The sequence below is a fragment of the Geotrypetes seraphini genome, chromosome 2 (assembly GCF_902459505.1).
Source record: "Geotrypetes seraphini chromosome 2, aGeoSer1.1, whole genome shotgun sequence".
NCBI classification, from domain to species: Eukaryota; Metazoa; Chordata; class Amphibia; order Gymnophiona; family Dermophiidae; genus Geotrypetes; species Geotrypetes seraphini.
This window is the reverse complement of record NC_047085.1, coordinates 404,940,864-404,958,560: the sequence shown is the minus strand read 5'-3', so window position 1 is coordinate 404,958,560 and position 17,697 is coordinate 404,940,864. Positions and strand designations below refer to the sequence as shown.

General features: G+C 41.3%; 1 protein-coding gene across 4 annotated transcripts in view; it reads right to left on the bottom strand.

The window, feature by feature from the left end:
* LOC117354104 (alkylglycerol monooxygenase-like) overlaps positions 1-17,697 on the bottom strand; it is a 375,767-nt gene that overhangs the window by 157,460 nt on the left and 200,610 nt on the right. For 3 of the 4 annotated variants that reach the window (XM_033930979.1, XM_033930982.1, XM_033930983.1), the window contains exon 12: positions 16,103-16,208. In XM_033930979.1, the coding sequence (XP_033786870.1) occupies positions 16,103-16,208 (106 nt within the window). Of the gene's footprint in view, positions 1-15,878; positions 16,001-16,102; positions 16,209-17,697 lie in introns of those variants that run through there. The other variant, XM_033930980.1, reaches the window with a different exon arrangement.

The window sequence follows — 17,697 nt, the reverse complement described above, 5'->3', positions numbered from 1 at the left end:
CTGCCTAGGTTAACAAAGTTCCTCATTAGATTAAGTGTTTATACACTTTTAGGAAGGGTGGGTGGGGATGGGGAGAGAGTTATGTATTTATTGTATCCTTTGAAGGAATTGAGTGCTGTCTATTGTGTTAATTGATTGATAATATGTCGCACTTTGTGCTGGTTTTAAAATGAATAAAGATTTAACAAAAAAAAAAACAACCAAACCCAAAAGTTCCTCAAAAGCTTACAAGATGGTCAAAAGCTGCAAGGTCAGAGAAAGAGTCTAATATGTCACAACACCCATAACTTGGAAAAACTAGAGAATATCACGGAGACAAAGTTTTTCCCAGCGAGTTTTGTCCCCATCCAGCCCCTATGAGCATAGTCTGATCCCATCCGCACAAGCCTCAAACAGGATTTTATATTTAAATCATTAGGTACGTTAGATAGATTGTGAACCCACCGGGACAGATAGGGAAAATACTTGAGTACCTGATTGTAAAACCGCTTAGATAATCTTGATAGGCGGTATATAAAATCCTAATAAAAACTTGAAACTTGAAAACTTTTCCCCCTCTTTTACTAACACATAGCATGGGTTTTAGCGCCAGCAGCATAGAATTCCTATGAGCATCGGAGCAGTTACCGCTGCTGGCGCTAAAATTCATGAAATTGTACTCTGTACAACTAGAGGGGCATAATCAAAAGAAACATCTAAGTCTGTTTTAGCCTAAGTCACAAGTCGCCCAAAGTCGGACATGAGAAAAGGTCCATTTTCAAAAAGTATGTCCAGCATTTTTTTTTCCCCCCCCAAAAAATCATCCAACTGTACGTCCAGCTGTCTGATCGCCCAGACTGCTAAGTCGTTCATCTTTATACCCCATTTTCATCCAATAATTCGTCCAAGTCACAAACGCCTAGAAAAACATCTTTTGGCCATGGGAGGGGCCAGAAAAGTGATGGACTGGACAACCAGACATGGCACCAGAGTAGTAGGGTACCTTACAGGGCAATGCTGTGAACTTCACAAAAAGGGTGCCACAGAAACATCCCCCTACAGCTCCCTTACAGGTCATGGTGAGCTTCCCAAAACACCCCCAGAACCTACTAGACCCACCTTTCTACCACCCCAATAGCATTTATGGCGGCAGCAGCCACTTTTAAGGCAGTACAAAAGAGTTTGGGGGGTTTTAGAGGGGGTGTACATGTTTCACCATGCATGCAGTGATTAAAGTGGCTTATGGGCCTGGGTCCTCCTCTCCATGGTTCACTAACCCACCACCAAGACCAGTTAAGCCACCTCTGTGCAGCTCTACTAGGCTTTCCTATGCCAGGCTGCCAGATGCTGATGTTCTGGAGGCAGATATGTAAAGTTGCTATTATGATTTTTATGGAGGTGGGGGTGGGGGTCAGTGATCACTGGGGCAGTGTGTGGGGGTTTGTACTGTGTGTCTGCAGTTATCTGATCACTTTGGATACCTTATATGGACTTAGACCTGGTTTTAGATGGCCTAATTCACAACGTCCATGTTCCATCTAGGCAGTGTTGTAAAACTTTTGGTTATACATGCAGTACGACTAAGTCTAGGATGGCCCATGTCCCGCCCAAATCCCGCCCTCACCACTCCTCCTAAAACGCCCCTTTGAGCTCTGGTTGTTCAGCAGCACTGTGAAGGCCTAAGTCATTTTTAAATACGTCTAAAACCTGGTTCGATTATCGGCACTTGGACGACTTTTGTTACCGATCGTCCAAGTGCCGATTTAGGCTGGTTTTTAGACGTTTTTCTGTTTCGATTATGAGCCCCTTAGTGTTTTATAAATCACAAACAATACATACGAAAGATCAACAAAATCCTGTATCTCCTCTACTTCACAAATGTCCCCTCCACTATCGGGAAAATTGAACAAACCAAATTACCTACAGAATGCTACATAGAAAATTCATTCTAACAGAATTCTTCAATCACATACACAGAACACAAATGCTAAATACATTAGAGCTGCCCAAAAATGATAATCATAAATTAAACCAAAATGCCATGAAGCCAAACCTTCCATGCAGCACATCACCAAAGAAGCAAAAAAATGAATTTCCTCCTATACTGTGCAAAATACAAAGATCAAACATGCCAGAGATGGTTTTAGGGGAATGTAATTAGGGCAACTGCCCCCTAGCCAGAGACAGCCTTAAACCTGCTGGAAGTTGAAGGCAGCACAACCTAATAATACACTTTTGTGTCCTCTCCCAAATTTCTGCCCTGGGCCCTAGCCATGTCTAACACCAGCACTTGCAGGATACACATTTCTAATCTGTTATATTCTAATCACAAGATAGAAAATATAATTATTTTTTTCTACCTTTTGTTGTCTGGTAATCTTAGTTTTCAAATCATGTTAATTCCCAGGCTCTAGTTTCTGTCTTTTCTTAACTCACTAGCCATCCTGCTCATTTGACATTTCTTCTTTCTCTGTGCTTACCATCCATTTTCCATCTCTGTGTATCTATCTTTCCCTTCTGTGGGTCCTCTATACCTCCCTATTTAGCATCACCCCTGTGTTCATCTCCCCGCATTCATCACCACTGCTCTATGTCCCTATCACCACCCCCGGTGCTAAGCATCACTCCTGTGTCTCTGTGCCCCCAAATTTCACAGATCTGTGTCTATTTAATTTAAGCCAGTAAAGTTGTACAGGTGTACCAGCACATTGAAAATATTTTTTTCTCTTTTCTAAAGGATAGCTGCCATTATTGTGCTATTTACTGTGGAAGTCTACAGAGTTTGCTCAGAACGTTGTTGGGCAGTGTCCTCTCTCACTTTTGGTAGCAGGATGTGAATACATCTGCCATTTGAAGAAACTGTTTTTTTTCCAACTGGAAGGGTGAACTACAAAACAGTTATAGGGACCTCATGATACTAGTGGAAGAAAGACAGTATGAACAAGAAAGCACTATTTTGCATTTGCCCAAGAATAAATTTACTTTAATGTACTACCACTGATGAAAAATATTATATTTTGCCAAAATCTGGAGTAAACATAAGACAACTGTATGATGAATTTGGATTTCCATTAGCATGGAATTTACATCATAATATTTATCTATTTATGGGGTGATTTTATAAAGCACTGCTGTGTGTAAGGCATCTTCATATTCAGAATAAAAAATCTCTTTTAAAATTACATAGCCAAATATACACTTTGATAGAGGATAGTCTATTATGTGTATGCTGCATGTAAGCATTCCTGGGGGGTGCTGTTTAGTGGAGTAGAGGAGGAACTGAATGTATGCTGAACTTAGGACACAAAGTAATGAACTGGATTTGGGAACTGGATGACTGACAGGTGACAAGAGTGTGGTGGTAAAAAAAAAATTCACTTGGAGGAAAGAAAGGTGAGTAATGATGTTTAGGGATTGGTATTGGATCCGATTCTGTTTAATACATTTGTGAGAGACAATGCTGAAGGGTTAAAAGAAAAAGATGGCCTTTTTGTAGATGATACAAAGACCCCAGAAGAATGATCAATGATCTGGCAGTTGAAATTTAATGCAAAGAAGTGCAGAATGAAGTACTTGGGGTGCAGAAATCCAAAGGAGATGTACAAGCTAGGAAGAAAGAATTTGATAAGCACAGCTCAGTAGAGGGACTTTGGGATGATAATGTCTGAGGATCTCAAGATGATGAACCATGCAAAAATGCGGTGGCCACAACCAGAAGGATGCTAGACTGCATAGAGAGGGTTGTTTCTATTAAGACTCTGGTGAGACCTCATTTACAATATTGTGTACAATTCTGGAGACCACATTTTCAAAAGATATAAATAGGATGGAGTCAGTGCAGAGGAAGGCAACTAAAATGGTTGCTGGTCTATGTGTATTGAGGAAAGGCGGGAGAGAGAAGATATGGAGGAAAGGCGGGAGAGAGGAGATATGATAGAGATGTTTAAATAACTATGTGGCATAAATGCACATGAGGTGAGTCTCTTTCAATTGAAAGGAAACTCCAGAGTGAGAGGGCATAGAACAAGGTTAAGAGGTGCTAGACTCAGGAATAATCTAAGGAAATGTTTTATTTAACAACAAAGGTGGTAGACATGTGGTATAATATCCTGGTAGAGTTGGTGGAGACAAAGACTGTCTGAATTCAAGAAAACATAGGGCAGGCACGTGGGATCTCTTAGGGAGAAGAGGAGATAGTGGATACTGTGGATGGGCAGACTGGAAGGGCCATTTGGCCTTTATCTGCCATCATGTTTCTATGTTTCTGTTTCTATAATCAGAAGAAGAAAAGAGGTGTTGATGCTCCCGTACAAGTCATTGGTGAGGATCCACTTGGAGTATTGTTTTCAGTTTTGGAGGTCGTATCTTGCTAAGGATGCAAATAGATGAAGCAATTCAGAGAAAAGTGGTATGGAGTTTGCACAATAAGAAGTATGAGGAGGGACTTGATATCCTGAAGTTATATACCCTGGAAGAAAGGAGAGACAATACGATACAAACATTCAAATATTTGAAATGTATTAATATAAATAAACCTTTTCTGGAAAAGGGAAGCTGGTACACCTAGAGGACATGTATTTACAATGGAGGGGGGCTGACTCAGGAATGACATCAGGAAATACTGTTTCATAAAGAGGGTGGTACATGCCTGGAATGCCCTCCTGTAGAAGGTGATGGAAATGAAGAGGAGGGGAGATATGATTGAAGTCTACAAAATCCTGAGTGGTGTAGAGCAGGTACAAGTGAATCAATTTTTTATTCCATCGAAAATTACAAATACTAGGGGACACTTTTAAAACCAATAGGAGGAAATATTTTTTCACTCAGAGAATAGTTAAGCTCTGGAACATGTTGCCAGAGGTTGTAGTTAAGAGTGGTTAACGTAGCTGGTTTTAAGAAAAGTTTGGACAATTTCCTGGAGGAAAAGTCCATAGTCTGTTAATGAGAAAGACACTGCTTGCCATGGATCAGTACCATGGAATGTTGCTACTTTTTGGGGTTTTCCCAGGTACTAGTGACCTGGATTGGCCACCATGAGGATGGGCTATTGGGATAGATGGACCATTGGGCTATTCTGTATGGAACGGATGTAACCAAACAAGCTTAGCGGTAATCAGATAATTGAGAAGCAAAGCCAGTACTAGGCAGACTTCTACAATCTGTGCCCTGATTGCTGCTGGACAGATAGGCCAGTGCCAGGCAGACTTCTATGGTCTGTGCCCCAATCATGGCTGGAGCAATATGGAAGGGCTGGAGGGTGGCTTTGAAGACAACTTCAGTAGCTGCAGAACAAGCCTGGAACCAGGCAGACTTCAACAATTTGTGCCCTGAAAATGTCAAGGACAGATCAAGATTAAGTATGCCTATATAGTATCACAACATACCTATGAGTTTATCTTGTTAGGCAGACTGGATGGACTGTATAGATCTTTATGTGTTGTCATCTCTTATGTTTCCATGAAAACAGTTGATCAAAATTAGAGGGAATGCCTTTTATGAACCCAGTTCAACACATTCAACACTTGTAAAGCAGTTCAGATTTCCATTAAAGCAAATTATCCCTGCGTCAAATAAGATGAAACAAACTGCACAATGCTTCCTACGCAAGCGTCTTAATCATCACTTTATAAGGATATCTGTGCAATTCAATTGAAATACCATCACTGGCTTACTTTCCGGAGATGAAAAAATTATGTAATTCAATCTAAACCTCATGCTAAAGCCAGACTGTACAATTTCCGTGTTTCCATATTATTTTTTGATTCTTTCCTTATGATTCAAAACAAAACCCAGAAAGATTCCTTTCCACATTTTACCACCTGAATCTGCAGCTGTTGGCTGACACTGTCAAAGTCTTGCAGTATCAAACTCGCATGTAAATATCATCAAGAGAAGACATTTGTGATGAATTCCAGAAGTTTAACTCTTGCTCTGATCAGGGAACAGAAAGAGAATAACGAGTGTCCCTAGAAAGGAATGGGGTGTTGGGCTTTGAGGAATGGAGGAAAAAAATTGTAAAGGCTAGATCTGGGCTGTCTTGCCAGAAATGCGGAACAATTTTATGGTCAACTGGTTAGAACATCTGGAGTTGTACATCACAGACTTTACTGCACTGTGAAGCCAGCACACACAGATTAAGGCTGTAGTCCGTAATGACTGCTGTCAAATCTAAGTGGAAACCATTTCAATTTACTGCTAGGTTTAACTGTGGCTTTTAAGGGACATTATTCCCCACAAGACTGCTGTCATGATAAGTTTAGCCTTCTAAATGTTCCCTATGGCAGCTTTCTCAAGGAAACCTAACATGGCAAGGAAGGATTACAATCTGAATTTGAAGTATGCTTGCTGACAAGATGTTTGATCATGAGGCTTTCTTTATTTCTTTCATTTATATACAAAGACTGTTCAAAAAGTTCCAGGACCAATTTTATAAAAATGTATTAAACAATCTTACAGTGAGAACAGCAAAAACAAAAGGTGACCCAAGTTTCCACAGTAGAAACAGCGAACCACATTTTTGTTTTGTTTAGTTAAACAATCTTACAACTTATTCCATTGGGTCCCCTTTGAAGTACTCCCCTTCCCTACGGCACTTTTCCCAGCATCGTTTCCACTTCTGTAAGCAGTCCTTAAACACATTTTCAGGAACTGCCAAAAGTTGCTGCGTCAAATTTTGCTTTATATCTTCAATGGTGTTGAATTGCTTTCCTTTCAGTGTGGATTTAAGTTTAGGAAACAAGAAGAAGCCAGCAGGGGCCAAGTCAGGAGAGTAAAGTGGCTGGGGAAGAACTGCCATCATGTTTTTTGCAGTTGTTCTTATGGTCGTCAGTCATCAACCATGGAACAAACTTGCCACAATGCGAGACATCCCCAACTTAGAATGTTGTGGCATGTAGTGGCGTACCTAGCATAAGTGACACCCGGGGCCCTTCATTTTTTGACACCCCCCCATCTATATGAAAAATATGATTTTTAGTAACAATCTACATATCGCACAACAAGAGTGTACCTAGGAAAAGGCAGCATCTTAAACACTGCAGTGAGCACTAGAACACCAACACATACATTGTAAAACTAAACAAACCAGATCCTGCACAGTCAATTGATCCTGTACAGTCGATGCTATCAGAAAGCCATGTCCCTTTCATACACACAGAGATACACCTTTGCCCAATATGGAATAATCACAAACTAAAAATAGAAATATGTAGACAAGAGTTAAACTGAACTGCCAAGAAACCAGACTCTGCATACAATGCAACACCACAAAAACAGTAATACATGTCCTCTAATACTGTGCAAAATATAAAGACAGTAGATGTAAATTTGAAAAACTGATACATAACAATCACCACTTTACAAATTAACAAATAAAAATAAAACAAATGAGAAATATGAAAATACCATTTTATTGGACTAATCCCCGTAAGCTCGGTCCTCAGCCCCACAAACCACCTGATTCCATCCACACAAGCCTTGAATTGTTTTATATTGAACTTATTATATTAAAGTATAAAAAGAAACAATATTCTGTACAATTGTCAATTTATAAATCAGCGTCTTCTCCCCACTCTCTCTTCCCCATTTCCCTTCAGCGTCCTCAGCCCACTCTCTCTCCACTTTCCTTCAGCGCATGCACATAAAAACAAGCAAGTAATTTTATATCATTTTCATTCTATTCATTCATAGAAATTAAAGTCTAAATAATGCCACTTACATAACAAAACATGATTTTAAAAAATAATTCCCTGCAGTCAAGCCTGCAAGGATTATTAGATGTCTTTCAGCAGCTCCCCTTCCTCCCTCCCCGTTACCTTCGTGGCCAAGTCAAAATGATCTACCAACAATAAAATTTTAAAAACACAAAGCACATTGTACGCAAAGAAAATGTTAATTATCATTTATATTCCGCGGGTTTTCAGAGGTCAAGGCAGATGACTTTATGCAATGTCACCTCAGTAACAACTATACAAAAATAGACAAATATACCCCCTCCTTTTTTATTAAACTGCGATAGTGTTTTTTAGCGCAGGGAGCTGCGCTGAATACCTCACGCTGCTCTCGATGCTCCCTGCGCTAAAAACTGCTATTGCAGTTTAGTAAAAGGAGCCCATAGTGTAAAATATAGACAGCATATGTAAATTCTCAAAACAGACACATTTTGATCACTAAATTGAAAATAAAATCATTTTCCCTACCTTTATGTTTGGTAATTTCATCAGTCTCTGGTTGCACTTTATTCTTCTGACTGTGCATCCAATATTTCTTCCCTTCTTTCAGCCTCCTGTATGCTTCCTCTCCTCCAGACTTCATTCCCTCCCCCAACTTTTTCTTTGTTTCATCCTGTCCCCTTCTTTCTTTCTCTCTCCATGCCCTCTTTCTTTCTGTATGTCTGTCTTTCTCTCTCTTTCCCCATGACCCATTTTTTTTCTTTCTTTCACCCTGCCCCCCTTCTTTCTTTCTGGATCCCTGTCCCCCCCCCCTTGCTTTCTTTCTGGCTCCCTGGCTCCCCCCCCTTTCTTTCTTTCTCCCTTTCCTCCCCCATGCCACCGCCGCTACCACAACCATGCTGCCACCACCGTCGGGGAAAGGCTGTCACTGGCCATCGGAAACAGGCCGGCGCCGAATTCGCCCTCCTTCTTTTCCCGTGGGCTGACGAACTCTGGCTGCCCGACGTCAATTCTAATGTTGGAGAGGACGTTCCAGGCCAGCCAGGCAGCGATTGGCTGGCCCGGGGAATGGGCTGCCGCCGGTGAAAGAAGCCGGCGCCGAATTCTCCCTCCCTGCTGCTTCTCTTCCCCGAGCCGAGCAACTCTAGCCGTCCGACATCAATTCTGACGTCGGAGAGGACGTTCTGTGCCAGCCAATCACTGCCTGGCTGGCCTGGAACGTCCTCTCCGACGTCAGAATTGACGTCGGGCAGCCAGAGTTGGTTGGCTCGGGGAAGAGAAGCAGCAGGGAGGGAGAATTTGACGCCGGCTTCTTTCTTTCCCTGGCGGCAGCCTATTCCCTGGTAAGTGGCCAGCTGAACACCCCCTCGGGCCTTTTACCTGGGGCGGACCGCCCCCTCCCCCCCCCCCGGCCCACCCTTGGTACGCCACTGGTGGCATGAACCAATGGAGATGTTGCATTCCTCTGCCAATTCTCAGTTAATCACTGATTAGCATGCATGATCACCAGTAGATGTTGATGGTTTTCCAGTTCACAAATCATCTTCCACTGATTCATGACCACTTTTGAAGTGTATACCATTCAAAACACCTTCCACGACTCATGACATGTTCCCCATAAGCCACTTTCAAGATTTCATAAGTTTCTGTAGCAGTATTACTCAATTTAAAACAGAACTTTATGTTGTAGTGTTGTTCATTGAAGTCACACATGATGAAAAATAGTCAGCCACGATAACACACTTTCACAAAAACTGATGTAGCTCAGAGCCAAAAACAGATATAAATAAACGGGAAAAAGGAGGTTACTTGTGAGGTTTCAAGCTACTCAATGCCTTCTAGCACATTTCATAAAAACTTCTCGTTGGCACACATTTCAAACTGTCCTGAAACTTTTTGAACAAACCTTATATATATATATAAATAAAGGCAAACCTGTCAGTGTAAAGTAATTTGGTGTATGCACAAATACTTAGGGCTCCTTTTACTAAGGTGCGCTAGCGTTTTTAGCGCGCGCTGAAGATTAGCGCATGCTAATCCCTGCGCTACGTGGAAAATACTAACGCCAGCTCTTTGGAGGCATTAGCGTGTAGCACGCGCTAAAACTGCTAGTTTAGCATAGTAAAAAGAGCCCTTAATTCATAAACCAAAGACCAGAGTGATGAATGCATGTCAACAAGCCATGTGCATCATTCATGAGAATGTGGCAGAGATACGCAAAATGTGTGAGAAAACATTAATGAAAGCAGGAAACCCTCAACTTGCATGGAAATTACCGTACTCATGTGTTTAAAAGTCATGTTCTCCTAAGCACATGCTTCTGGTTTAGCATGTCAAGGTTAGTTTCACACATATTACAAGTACAGATGTGGCATTTTCGAAGGTTTGCTTTCCTTGTGACATGAAGGGAAATGAGACAAATGTGGTTCTGGCTTATCCCTGGTGCTGTTATCACAAATTGCAGGGCAAAACATCTTGTTTTGCATAGTGTTCCATGTTGTTTATGTCTATTTTCATTTTGTTTAAAACATTTTACATTTTTAGGGTATTGCTAGAAATAGTGTGCACTCTTCATGAAAATTCAGCTTTGTTTTCCTGTTGTTCTGGATTAAAAGTGAAATGAAACGCATGTGCATCCCTAGAAGATTATACTTCAATTTATTAGCTGAAATATAAAAATGAAGAATATTAAAGGGAAGAAAATATATCAAATGCAAACTGTAAATGATAGCTGAAGGAAATACATTCTGAATATAAGGTTTCTGGAAAATATATAAAACCCCTAATTCTATAAATGGCACTTTGAGTTGTTACATGCAAATATGGGTGTGCACCAAATTTGCATGTGAAAATTAATTGACTAATAAGCCAATTAGTGTTAATTGGTTTTAATTTACATGTTTGCATGCAAATTTAGGTCATGAGCCACACCTAAAATTTACACACAGCGTCAAAAAGAGAGTGCAGAAATGGGAAGGTCATGGGCGGATTGGGGGCATTCCTCAAGGTTATGTATGTAGTTATAAAATAAGGGGCATCTGTGCCTAACTCTGCCCCCCTTTTATCAAGCTGTGTTAGGATTTTTTATCGCAGGTCGCTGAGGTAAAAGCTCCTATGAGCGTCGGAGCTTTAACTGCGACAGCTTGCGATAAAAACCCTAATGCATCTTGATAAAAGGGGACCTTTAGGCGCTGTTTATAGAGTACTGCTTAGCCAGTTCTTGGGGCACTGATTTTTTAGGCACAATATATAGAATTTAGTCCAAAATATGTATTAGACAGCAGTTTCCTTAGCATGTTGTTCTGAGTAATTTAGGCAAAAGACTAGTCAAATTCCATTGCTGAGTTTTGCCTCCTAGTTCTATAAATGTTTTATTAATTTATACTGCAAGTGATATAAAATGCAGACTTCATGTAACCTAAGCCAAAGTTTGTCCTTGATTTCAGGAAATAAAATTCTCCTTCTTCTCATCATACTAATGCTTAGAGAAAACAATAATCCTTAAAAGGCAAAAGACAGTTTAGCAGATGTTTTTCCTTGAATGTTCAGCTAGTATTATTTAATATTATTTTTAAAGACCTCATTAAATCAGGGATCTAAATAAAGGTCATAATGGTGTTCAAGTTGATGAGGCCAAATGTGCTGTACACCAAACACTCTGGGGCTCATAATCAAAAAATAAAAACATTCATAAATCATCATAAGTTGGCATTTAGACGTCCTAATCGCCAGGAAGTCCAACTGCCGATTTTCAAAGCCGTTTTTCTAGACATCTAGCAAGACATTTTGCTTGCTGTGCATCCAGAGTTCCAGGAAGTGTCTTGAGAGGCATGTTATGGGTGGGTTTTGGGCTTGGATGTCTTGCAGCGATAATCAAACCATTCCCAAGACATCCTGAATGGAACTTAGACGTTCAGAGATAGACCTGTTTAAGAAGCGTCTAAATGCCACAAAGGTACCCAAACTGACCAGATGACCATTGGATACATGAAGGTATGATCTCTCTACACTCCCCACTGCTCACTGACCCCCTCACACCCCAAAAAAATCTGAATGAAAGAGTATATACTTGTCTCTAGAAAAGAAGCACTTGATATGGGAAAGCTTACTAAAGGATCACACAGATGTATTAAGTCAGTGTTCTTCAACCTTTTGACACCTATGGACCGGCGGAAATAAAATAATTATTTTGTGGACCGGCACCGGTCCAGAGACTGGCAGTTGAAGAACACTGGGCTAAGTCATGCCCTTCTCCACCCAATCTCCGCCCCAGACCCCGTCCCTATAATAGTACTAATTGTAACACCATTTTTTTCCATTCATTTTTCATATATACACCCACACAATATAATCGTATTAACAATACATTATGGTTAACTACAAAATTAAAATACACAAAGCACACTGTAAGCTTTTCAAAATTCATTCCTACCAGAAAACAGATAACCCCATGTAAATGCAGGACCAAAAACTAAAAAGTACTAATATTTACAAACAAAACCTAAGATGCAAGACCCTGCAAGCAGTACAACCCCAGAGGAAAAGAAACAAATGCATTTCTTCCTGAACAGATAGCAGATGTAAATCAATCACTAAATAAAAAAATAAAAGCATTTCCCCTACCGTTGTTGTCTCTCTCCCTCCATGCTGTGCCTTGCCTTCTGGCCTGCCCCTCCCCCCCCAGTGTTATCTTCAGGCCGGTCCATGGTGCGATCAACGCGGCGTCTTCGAGCCAGCTCCCTGAGTGCTGCAGTGCACAAAGCTGTGGATAGCGGCTCCTCATGTGCGTCCTGCGCCTCATCTGGAAGCGTTCCCACTGATGTTATGACATCAGAGAGAAGGCTTCTACTTCAGGCACAGGTTGTACGTAGGAGCCTTTTCCCATGGCTTTGTGCACTGCAGCACTCAGGGAGCCGGCCCGAAGACACGTGTTGATCGCACCCTGGACAGGCGGCTGAAGAACACTCTCTTCTGCCAGATGGATGTGCCAGTCCTATGGATCGGCAGAAAATTTCTGCAGACTGGCACCGGTCCAAGGACCAATGGTTGAAGAACACTGTCTTAAGTAACATGGTGAATGGGCTAGTGAACCATAGAGAGGAACCACTACATTTAGGGTTACTAAATTGAAAATAAAATTATCAAAATTGGCACTCGGCACTTGTTGCCTCCCACCCACTCTCAATACCTTGCAAGTATTACACAGACAATATGTTCTTCGACAATATGTGGATTTATTAATGGCCGCAGCCGTAAATGCCCTACTACAACATCATCTACAAACAGCAAATACCATTCCGCTGCAGTTTGGGTCGCCTCCCTCCACTCACCCCACCCCCCGTGCTTACGTCCCTGACCCTGATTGGCCCCCCCGTTCCTGGCCTTAATTCTCTCTACCCCGATTTTCCCCTCCCTCCCTCTCCCTACCTCCCTTTCCCTTCACCCCTAGGCAACGGCCTCGGCCATTTTGTTGTCGCTGCTCCCTATACGGTGGGGTGCTTGTCCTTTTTCTACCTTTGTTGTCTGGTGATTTCATGAGTCTCTGGTTGCATTTCCAATATTTCTTTCTTTCTGCCTGCTTTCTCTCCTCCGGACCCCATTCCCTTCCCCAACCAACATCTCTCTCTCTTTGTCCCACCATGACTCCAACTTTTCTTCCTCTCTCCTCCACTCCTATTGGCTATATGTCTCCCTCTTTCTCTCACTGTCCATCTGTCTTGAGAGATCCGGGCACCTCTCCCACCCCCTCTACTGTCACATCCAACATGTCTCCCTCTCATCTCCCGGATCATGTGCAAAATTTTTCACCACTGCTCACAGCCCCATGCCCATTTCTCCTTCTATCACCCCTCTCCAGCACAATGCCACATCTCTCCCTCCATTATTATGTCCAACATTTCTCCCCCTTGCATCTCCTTCAACCTGTCTCTCTCTTCTCTCTCCACCACCATATCCATCATTTCTACTTCTCATCCTTCTATTCTCCATGCATCTCTGCCTCACTCCTCTCTCTCTATACCCTATTTTCCTTTCCACGTGTGCTCCATCTCTCACTCACACACTCATGCCCATCAATTTTCCCTTTCTATTCTCTCCCTCCTATGTCCCAAGTTAGTGCCCCCATGTTCATGCCCCTTCCCTTCCTTGTGTGTTGAGTTTGTGCCCCCTCCCCCTGAATCTGACCCATCCACAGAAGCTGCAGGCGTTGACGGAGATCCCTCCTTGCCTCCCTGTCAGCCCACCCACTGCACCACCCCTAACTCCCGAAGCTGAACATGCCACCTCACCAGAGCCGACCGGCTCCATCCCCCCCAGCAGCAACTCTGCGCAAGGATGATCCACAGTGCATGCAGCGACTCACACGCTGCACACGTCCGTCTCACAAGCCTTCCTCCCGACGTCAATTCTGACATCGGAGAGAAGGTTCCGGGCCAGGTAGCAATTGGCCAGCCGCATGCAGCATGTGAGTAGCTGCATGTGCCCTGGCCCATCCCTGCATGGAGTTGCTGCTGGGAGTGTGTCGGCTTCAGCGAGGTGGCAGGGTTGGCTTCAGGGGGTGGTGCAGTTGGTGGGCAGACAGGGAGGCAGAGAGGGATCCCTGGCAGAGGTGACTTCAGCGGGGGGCAGGCAGGGATCCTCAGTGGGAGGCAGGGAGGGATCCCCGGTGGCAGCCAGGCTGCGTACTACCATCAGGCAGCCCACGTACCCCCAAGGGTATGCATACCGCGTATTGAGAAACACTGTCCCAGCACAATAGACAACACTTGATTAACATCAACTGCGCTCCATCTTTCACATGCAATTATACCATCAATGTAAGTAATCAATTTACCATCTAAGAAGACTTGTGTCGGCTTATATGCCTTGTCATTATTAGATTATGATATTGAATTATTGACATAACCGTCAGAGTTATAGTATCATAATTCAGGATTCAATTGCTTATAGATTATTCATGTTGCTGATGTGTTGGACAGTTGTATTGATTCTTTACTACTGTTGATGTGTCTCCCTGTTTGTGAACACACCCTGTCAACTCATTTAACAGATGTTTGTTTGTTTTTTAATTTGGATGTTCATAACAACTCAAATATATTATTGCTGCTGTTAATTCCTGTTATTTCTCCTGACTCAATGACCTGTTGTTTATTCTCTTTATGCAATATGTTTTTCTTGCATGAAGAGGATCAGTATGGATGTGCATTTGATATGATTGCCATCTGTAATATTTTCATATTATCTTTTTATTTTCTCCATTATGCCACTTAACTGTATTTATCTCAATGTAAAGGGCTTACATAATCCCATTAAAAGATATATGATTCTTCAGTATATATCTTACATAATCCCATTAAAAGATATATGATTCTTCAGTATATATCTAATCATCAACCTGATATTGCCTTTCTCCAGGAAACACATTTGGATGCAAATGAAGCCTTAAACGTGTGTACTGTAATTGGGTTTTACCATCTGTCTTTTCCCCTGCTGCTGGTAAGAAAAATGGTCAATCACTTAAACTGGTTGAAGTGTATATTGTTATTTAAACAAATCTGAAAACATTTCTCTTTAAAGATGCCTACCAATAAGTGGAAAAAAAAAAAAAAAAGCTTTTATGAAGTGACATCCCCGTTTCCCTCTCGTTACTCCCCATCCCTCTACCCTTCCTTTTATTTTTATTTACCATTGTAATTAAAACTTCCCTATCCTCTAAAACCTCTCATTTCTAATCAGTCTTAATTCATCATAGTTTTAGGTTTATTCTCTTTTTATTTTATCTCACCTAAATCAAAAATTTTACTAGACCTTTCTAATTTTTAATATTGTAAACCGTCCAGATACATGTGATGGTCGGTATATCAAGCCACAAATAAACTTGAAACTTATTCAGGTTTGATCTCAATCAGTATAACACCACTCATCAAACCAATTTCTTACTTATAGACCAACTTATCAATATGCTGAGGCTGTAGCTCCATCCACTGCGCCATACACAACTCATGTTCCAACCCACCCCCTTTAGATAAAGCTACTAACACTGTTGTACTTCATAACAGATACCATCTGGACGGGATACAATATTTAGGGATAATTATCATTTTCAGCAATGCTATTCAACCACATAATGACAATGGAAAATGTTTTCTGCATCTTCACGACTTGCAATGATTTTGATTGTTTTATGAACAGCTCAAGTCATATTTATTTCAGGAAATCAAGACTATTATGGATTGATCAGTCACACCAGGATTTTACCTACCCTACAATCGTAACTTTAGAAATATACATTTTAATTCTGTAATTCCTAGGTTAATTGTCCTAGTCTCTTCAAATTGGAATCCGTCTTTGAACTGTATAGATAAAAATGGAATAGAAGAAGCTGTGTAATGGTTTATATTATTATTCACACTAATACTGATGGTATAACTGTGGAAGCAATAAATACTTCTTACCTCATAAACCAGTACCAAAGAAGTGAAATTTATTGTTAGGAATCCGTATTTCAGCAAAATCAGGAAGCTGGAACAACGCACAGTTTCTAGGATAGCCGCTTTAGGCCTATGGAAAGAACAGACCATTTGTTTTTAAACTTAAATAGGCTAGCCATTTATTCTTTTCTTCAGTTATTTGTGGTTTGAATGGCATAGTATTGTAGACTTTTGATACCTTCAGGCCAGACTAATAAAAGGGCTTCATTTTCCTAATCTGCATCTCTTAGTTAATGCAAAAAATTGCTTTGCAGGAAAGGGGAAAGGAAGAGCCATAATGTTAAAAGTCAATGTTTTTATTGAAAACTGATAAAATCAAGAAACAACTTACTACAGGAAAATAGAAAAGAGCCAACATCCCCAACAGTGGTATAGCTAGGACAGAATGGGTTCCTGTTTATGTAGGGGTGGGTATCTGGTGTGTTGGGCAGGTGGTACATGTAGAATATACCGTAGGTGAGGTGTTTGAGGTGAAAAGTAGAGGACTAGAAAGAAAATGGAGAAAAAGTAGCCAAGATTCCAAAAAAACAGCATAGAGAATACTTCACCAAAAATACAAACAAAAGCTGAAAGAAAAAAGAAAGACATACTACACAAAGCAAATAGGAGAAGGATCACAAGACACAAAAAAGATATTCCAGTTACTAAAAGAACTCAGACACCTCACCTTATCTGACTACTAACAACTCCCCCCCCTCCCTCAGCCACAGCGTTAGCCATATTCTTCAAAAATAAGATTGCTAATGTCAGATCCACGTTCAATGATACACCGAATCACCTAGAAGAAATCTCAACTTCTCCCACAGAAAAAGAATCGATAGCAGCAGAAAGAACCTGGTCCCACTTCTCACCTATACAATGGTCAGACTTCAACAAACTATATTAACAAATACAGTCATGCAGCCTGCAAACTTAATCACTGCCCACCATACCTACTGAAAACCTCCAGTACGCTATTCCGCACTCTGCTCCTACAATGGATACAAACCCTACTCACCGACGGCCTTTTCCCACAAAACCTCAGCAAAATCATCATAACTCCAATCCTAAAAGTTCCCAAGGGAACAACAGACCAACCATCTAACTATAGACCTATAGCCTCTATCCCACTATATGTTAAACTAATGGAAGGCCTAGTAGCTGAAGCCCTAAACATATACCTAGACTACCACAACTTACTCCACCCCACGCAATCCGGCTTCAGAACCAACTACAGCACGGAGACCCTACTAGGAACACTCATGGACACCGTGAGACAACACTTCTGCACTGGAAAAAAAATGATGATCATACAACTAGACCTCTCTGCGGCCTTTGATCTAGTAGACCACGACATCCTCTTACAAACTCTAGATGCAATAGGAATTACAGGAAAATTTCTAACATGGTTTAAATGATTCCTACAATCCAGAACTTATAGAGTCAAAACAAACAAAGAAAAATCAGATCCTTGGTCCAACCCATGTGGAGTGCCACAAGGATCTCTCCTATTTCCCACACTTTTCAACCTATACATTGCCTCCCTAAGTTCCTACCTAGATAAACTAGGCATTACCTCT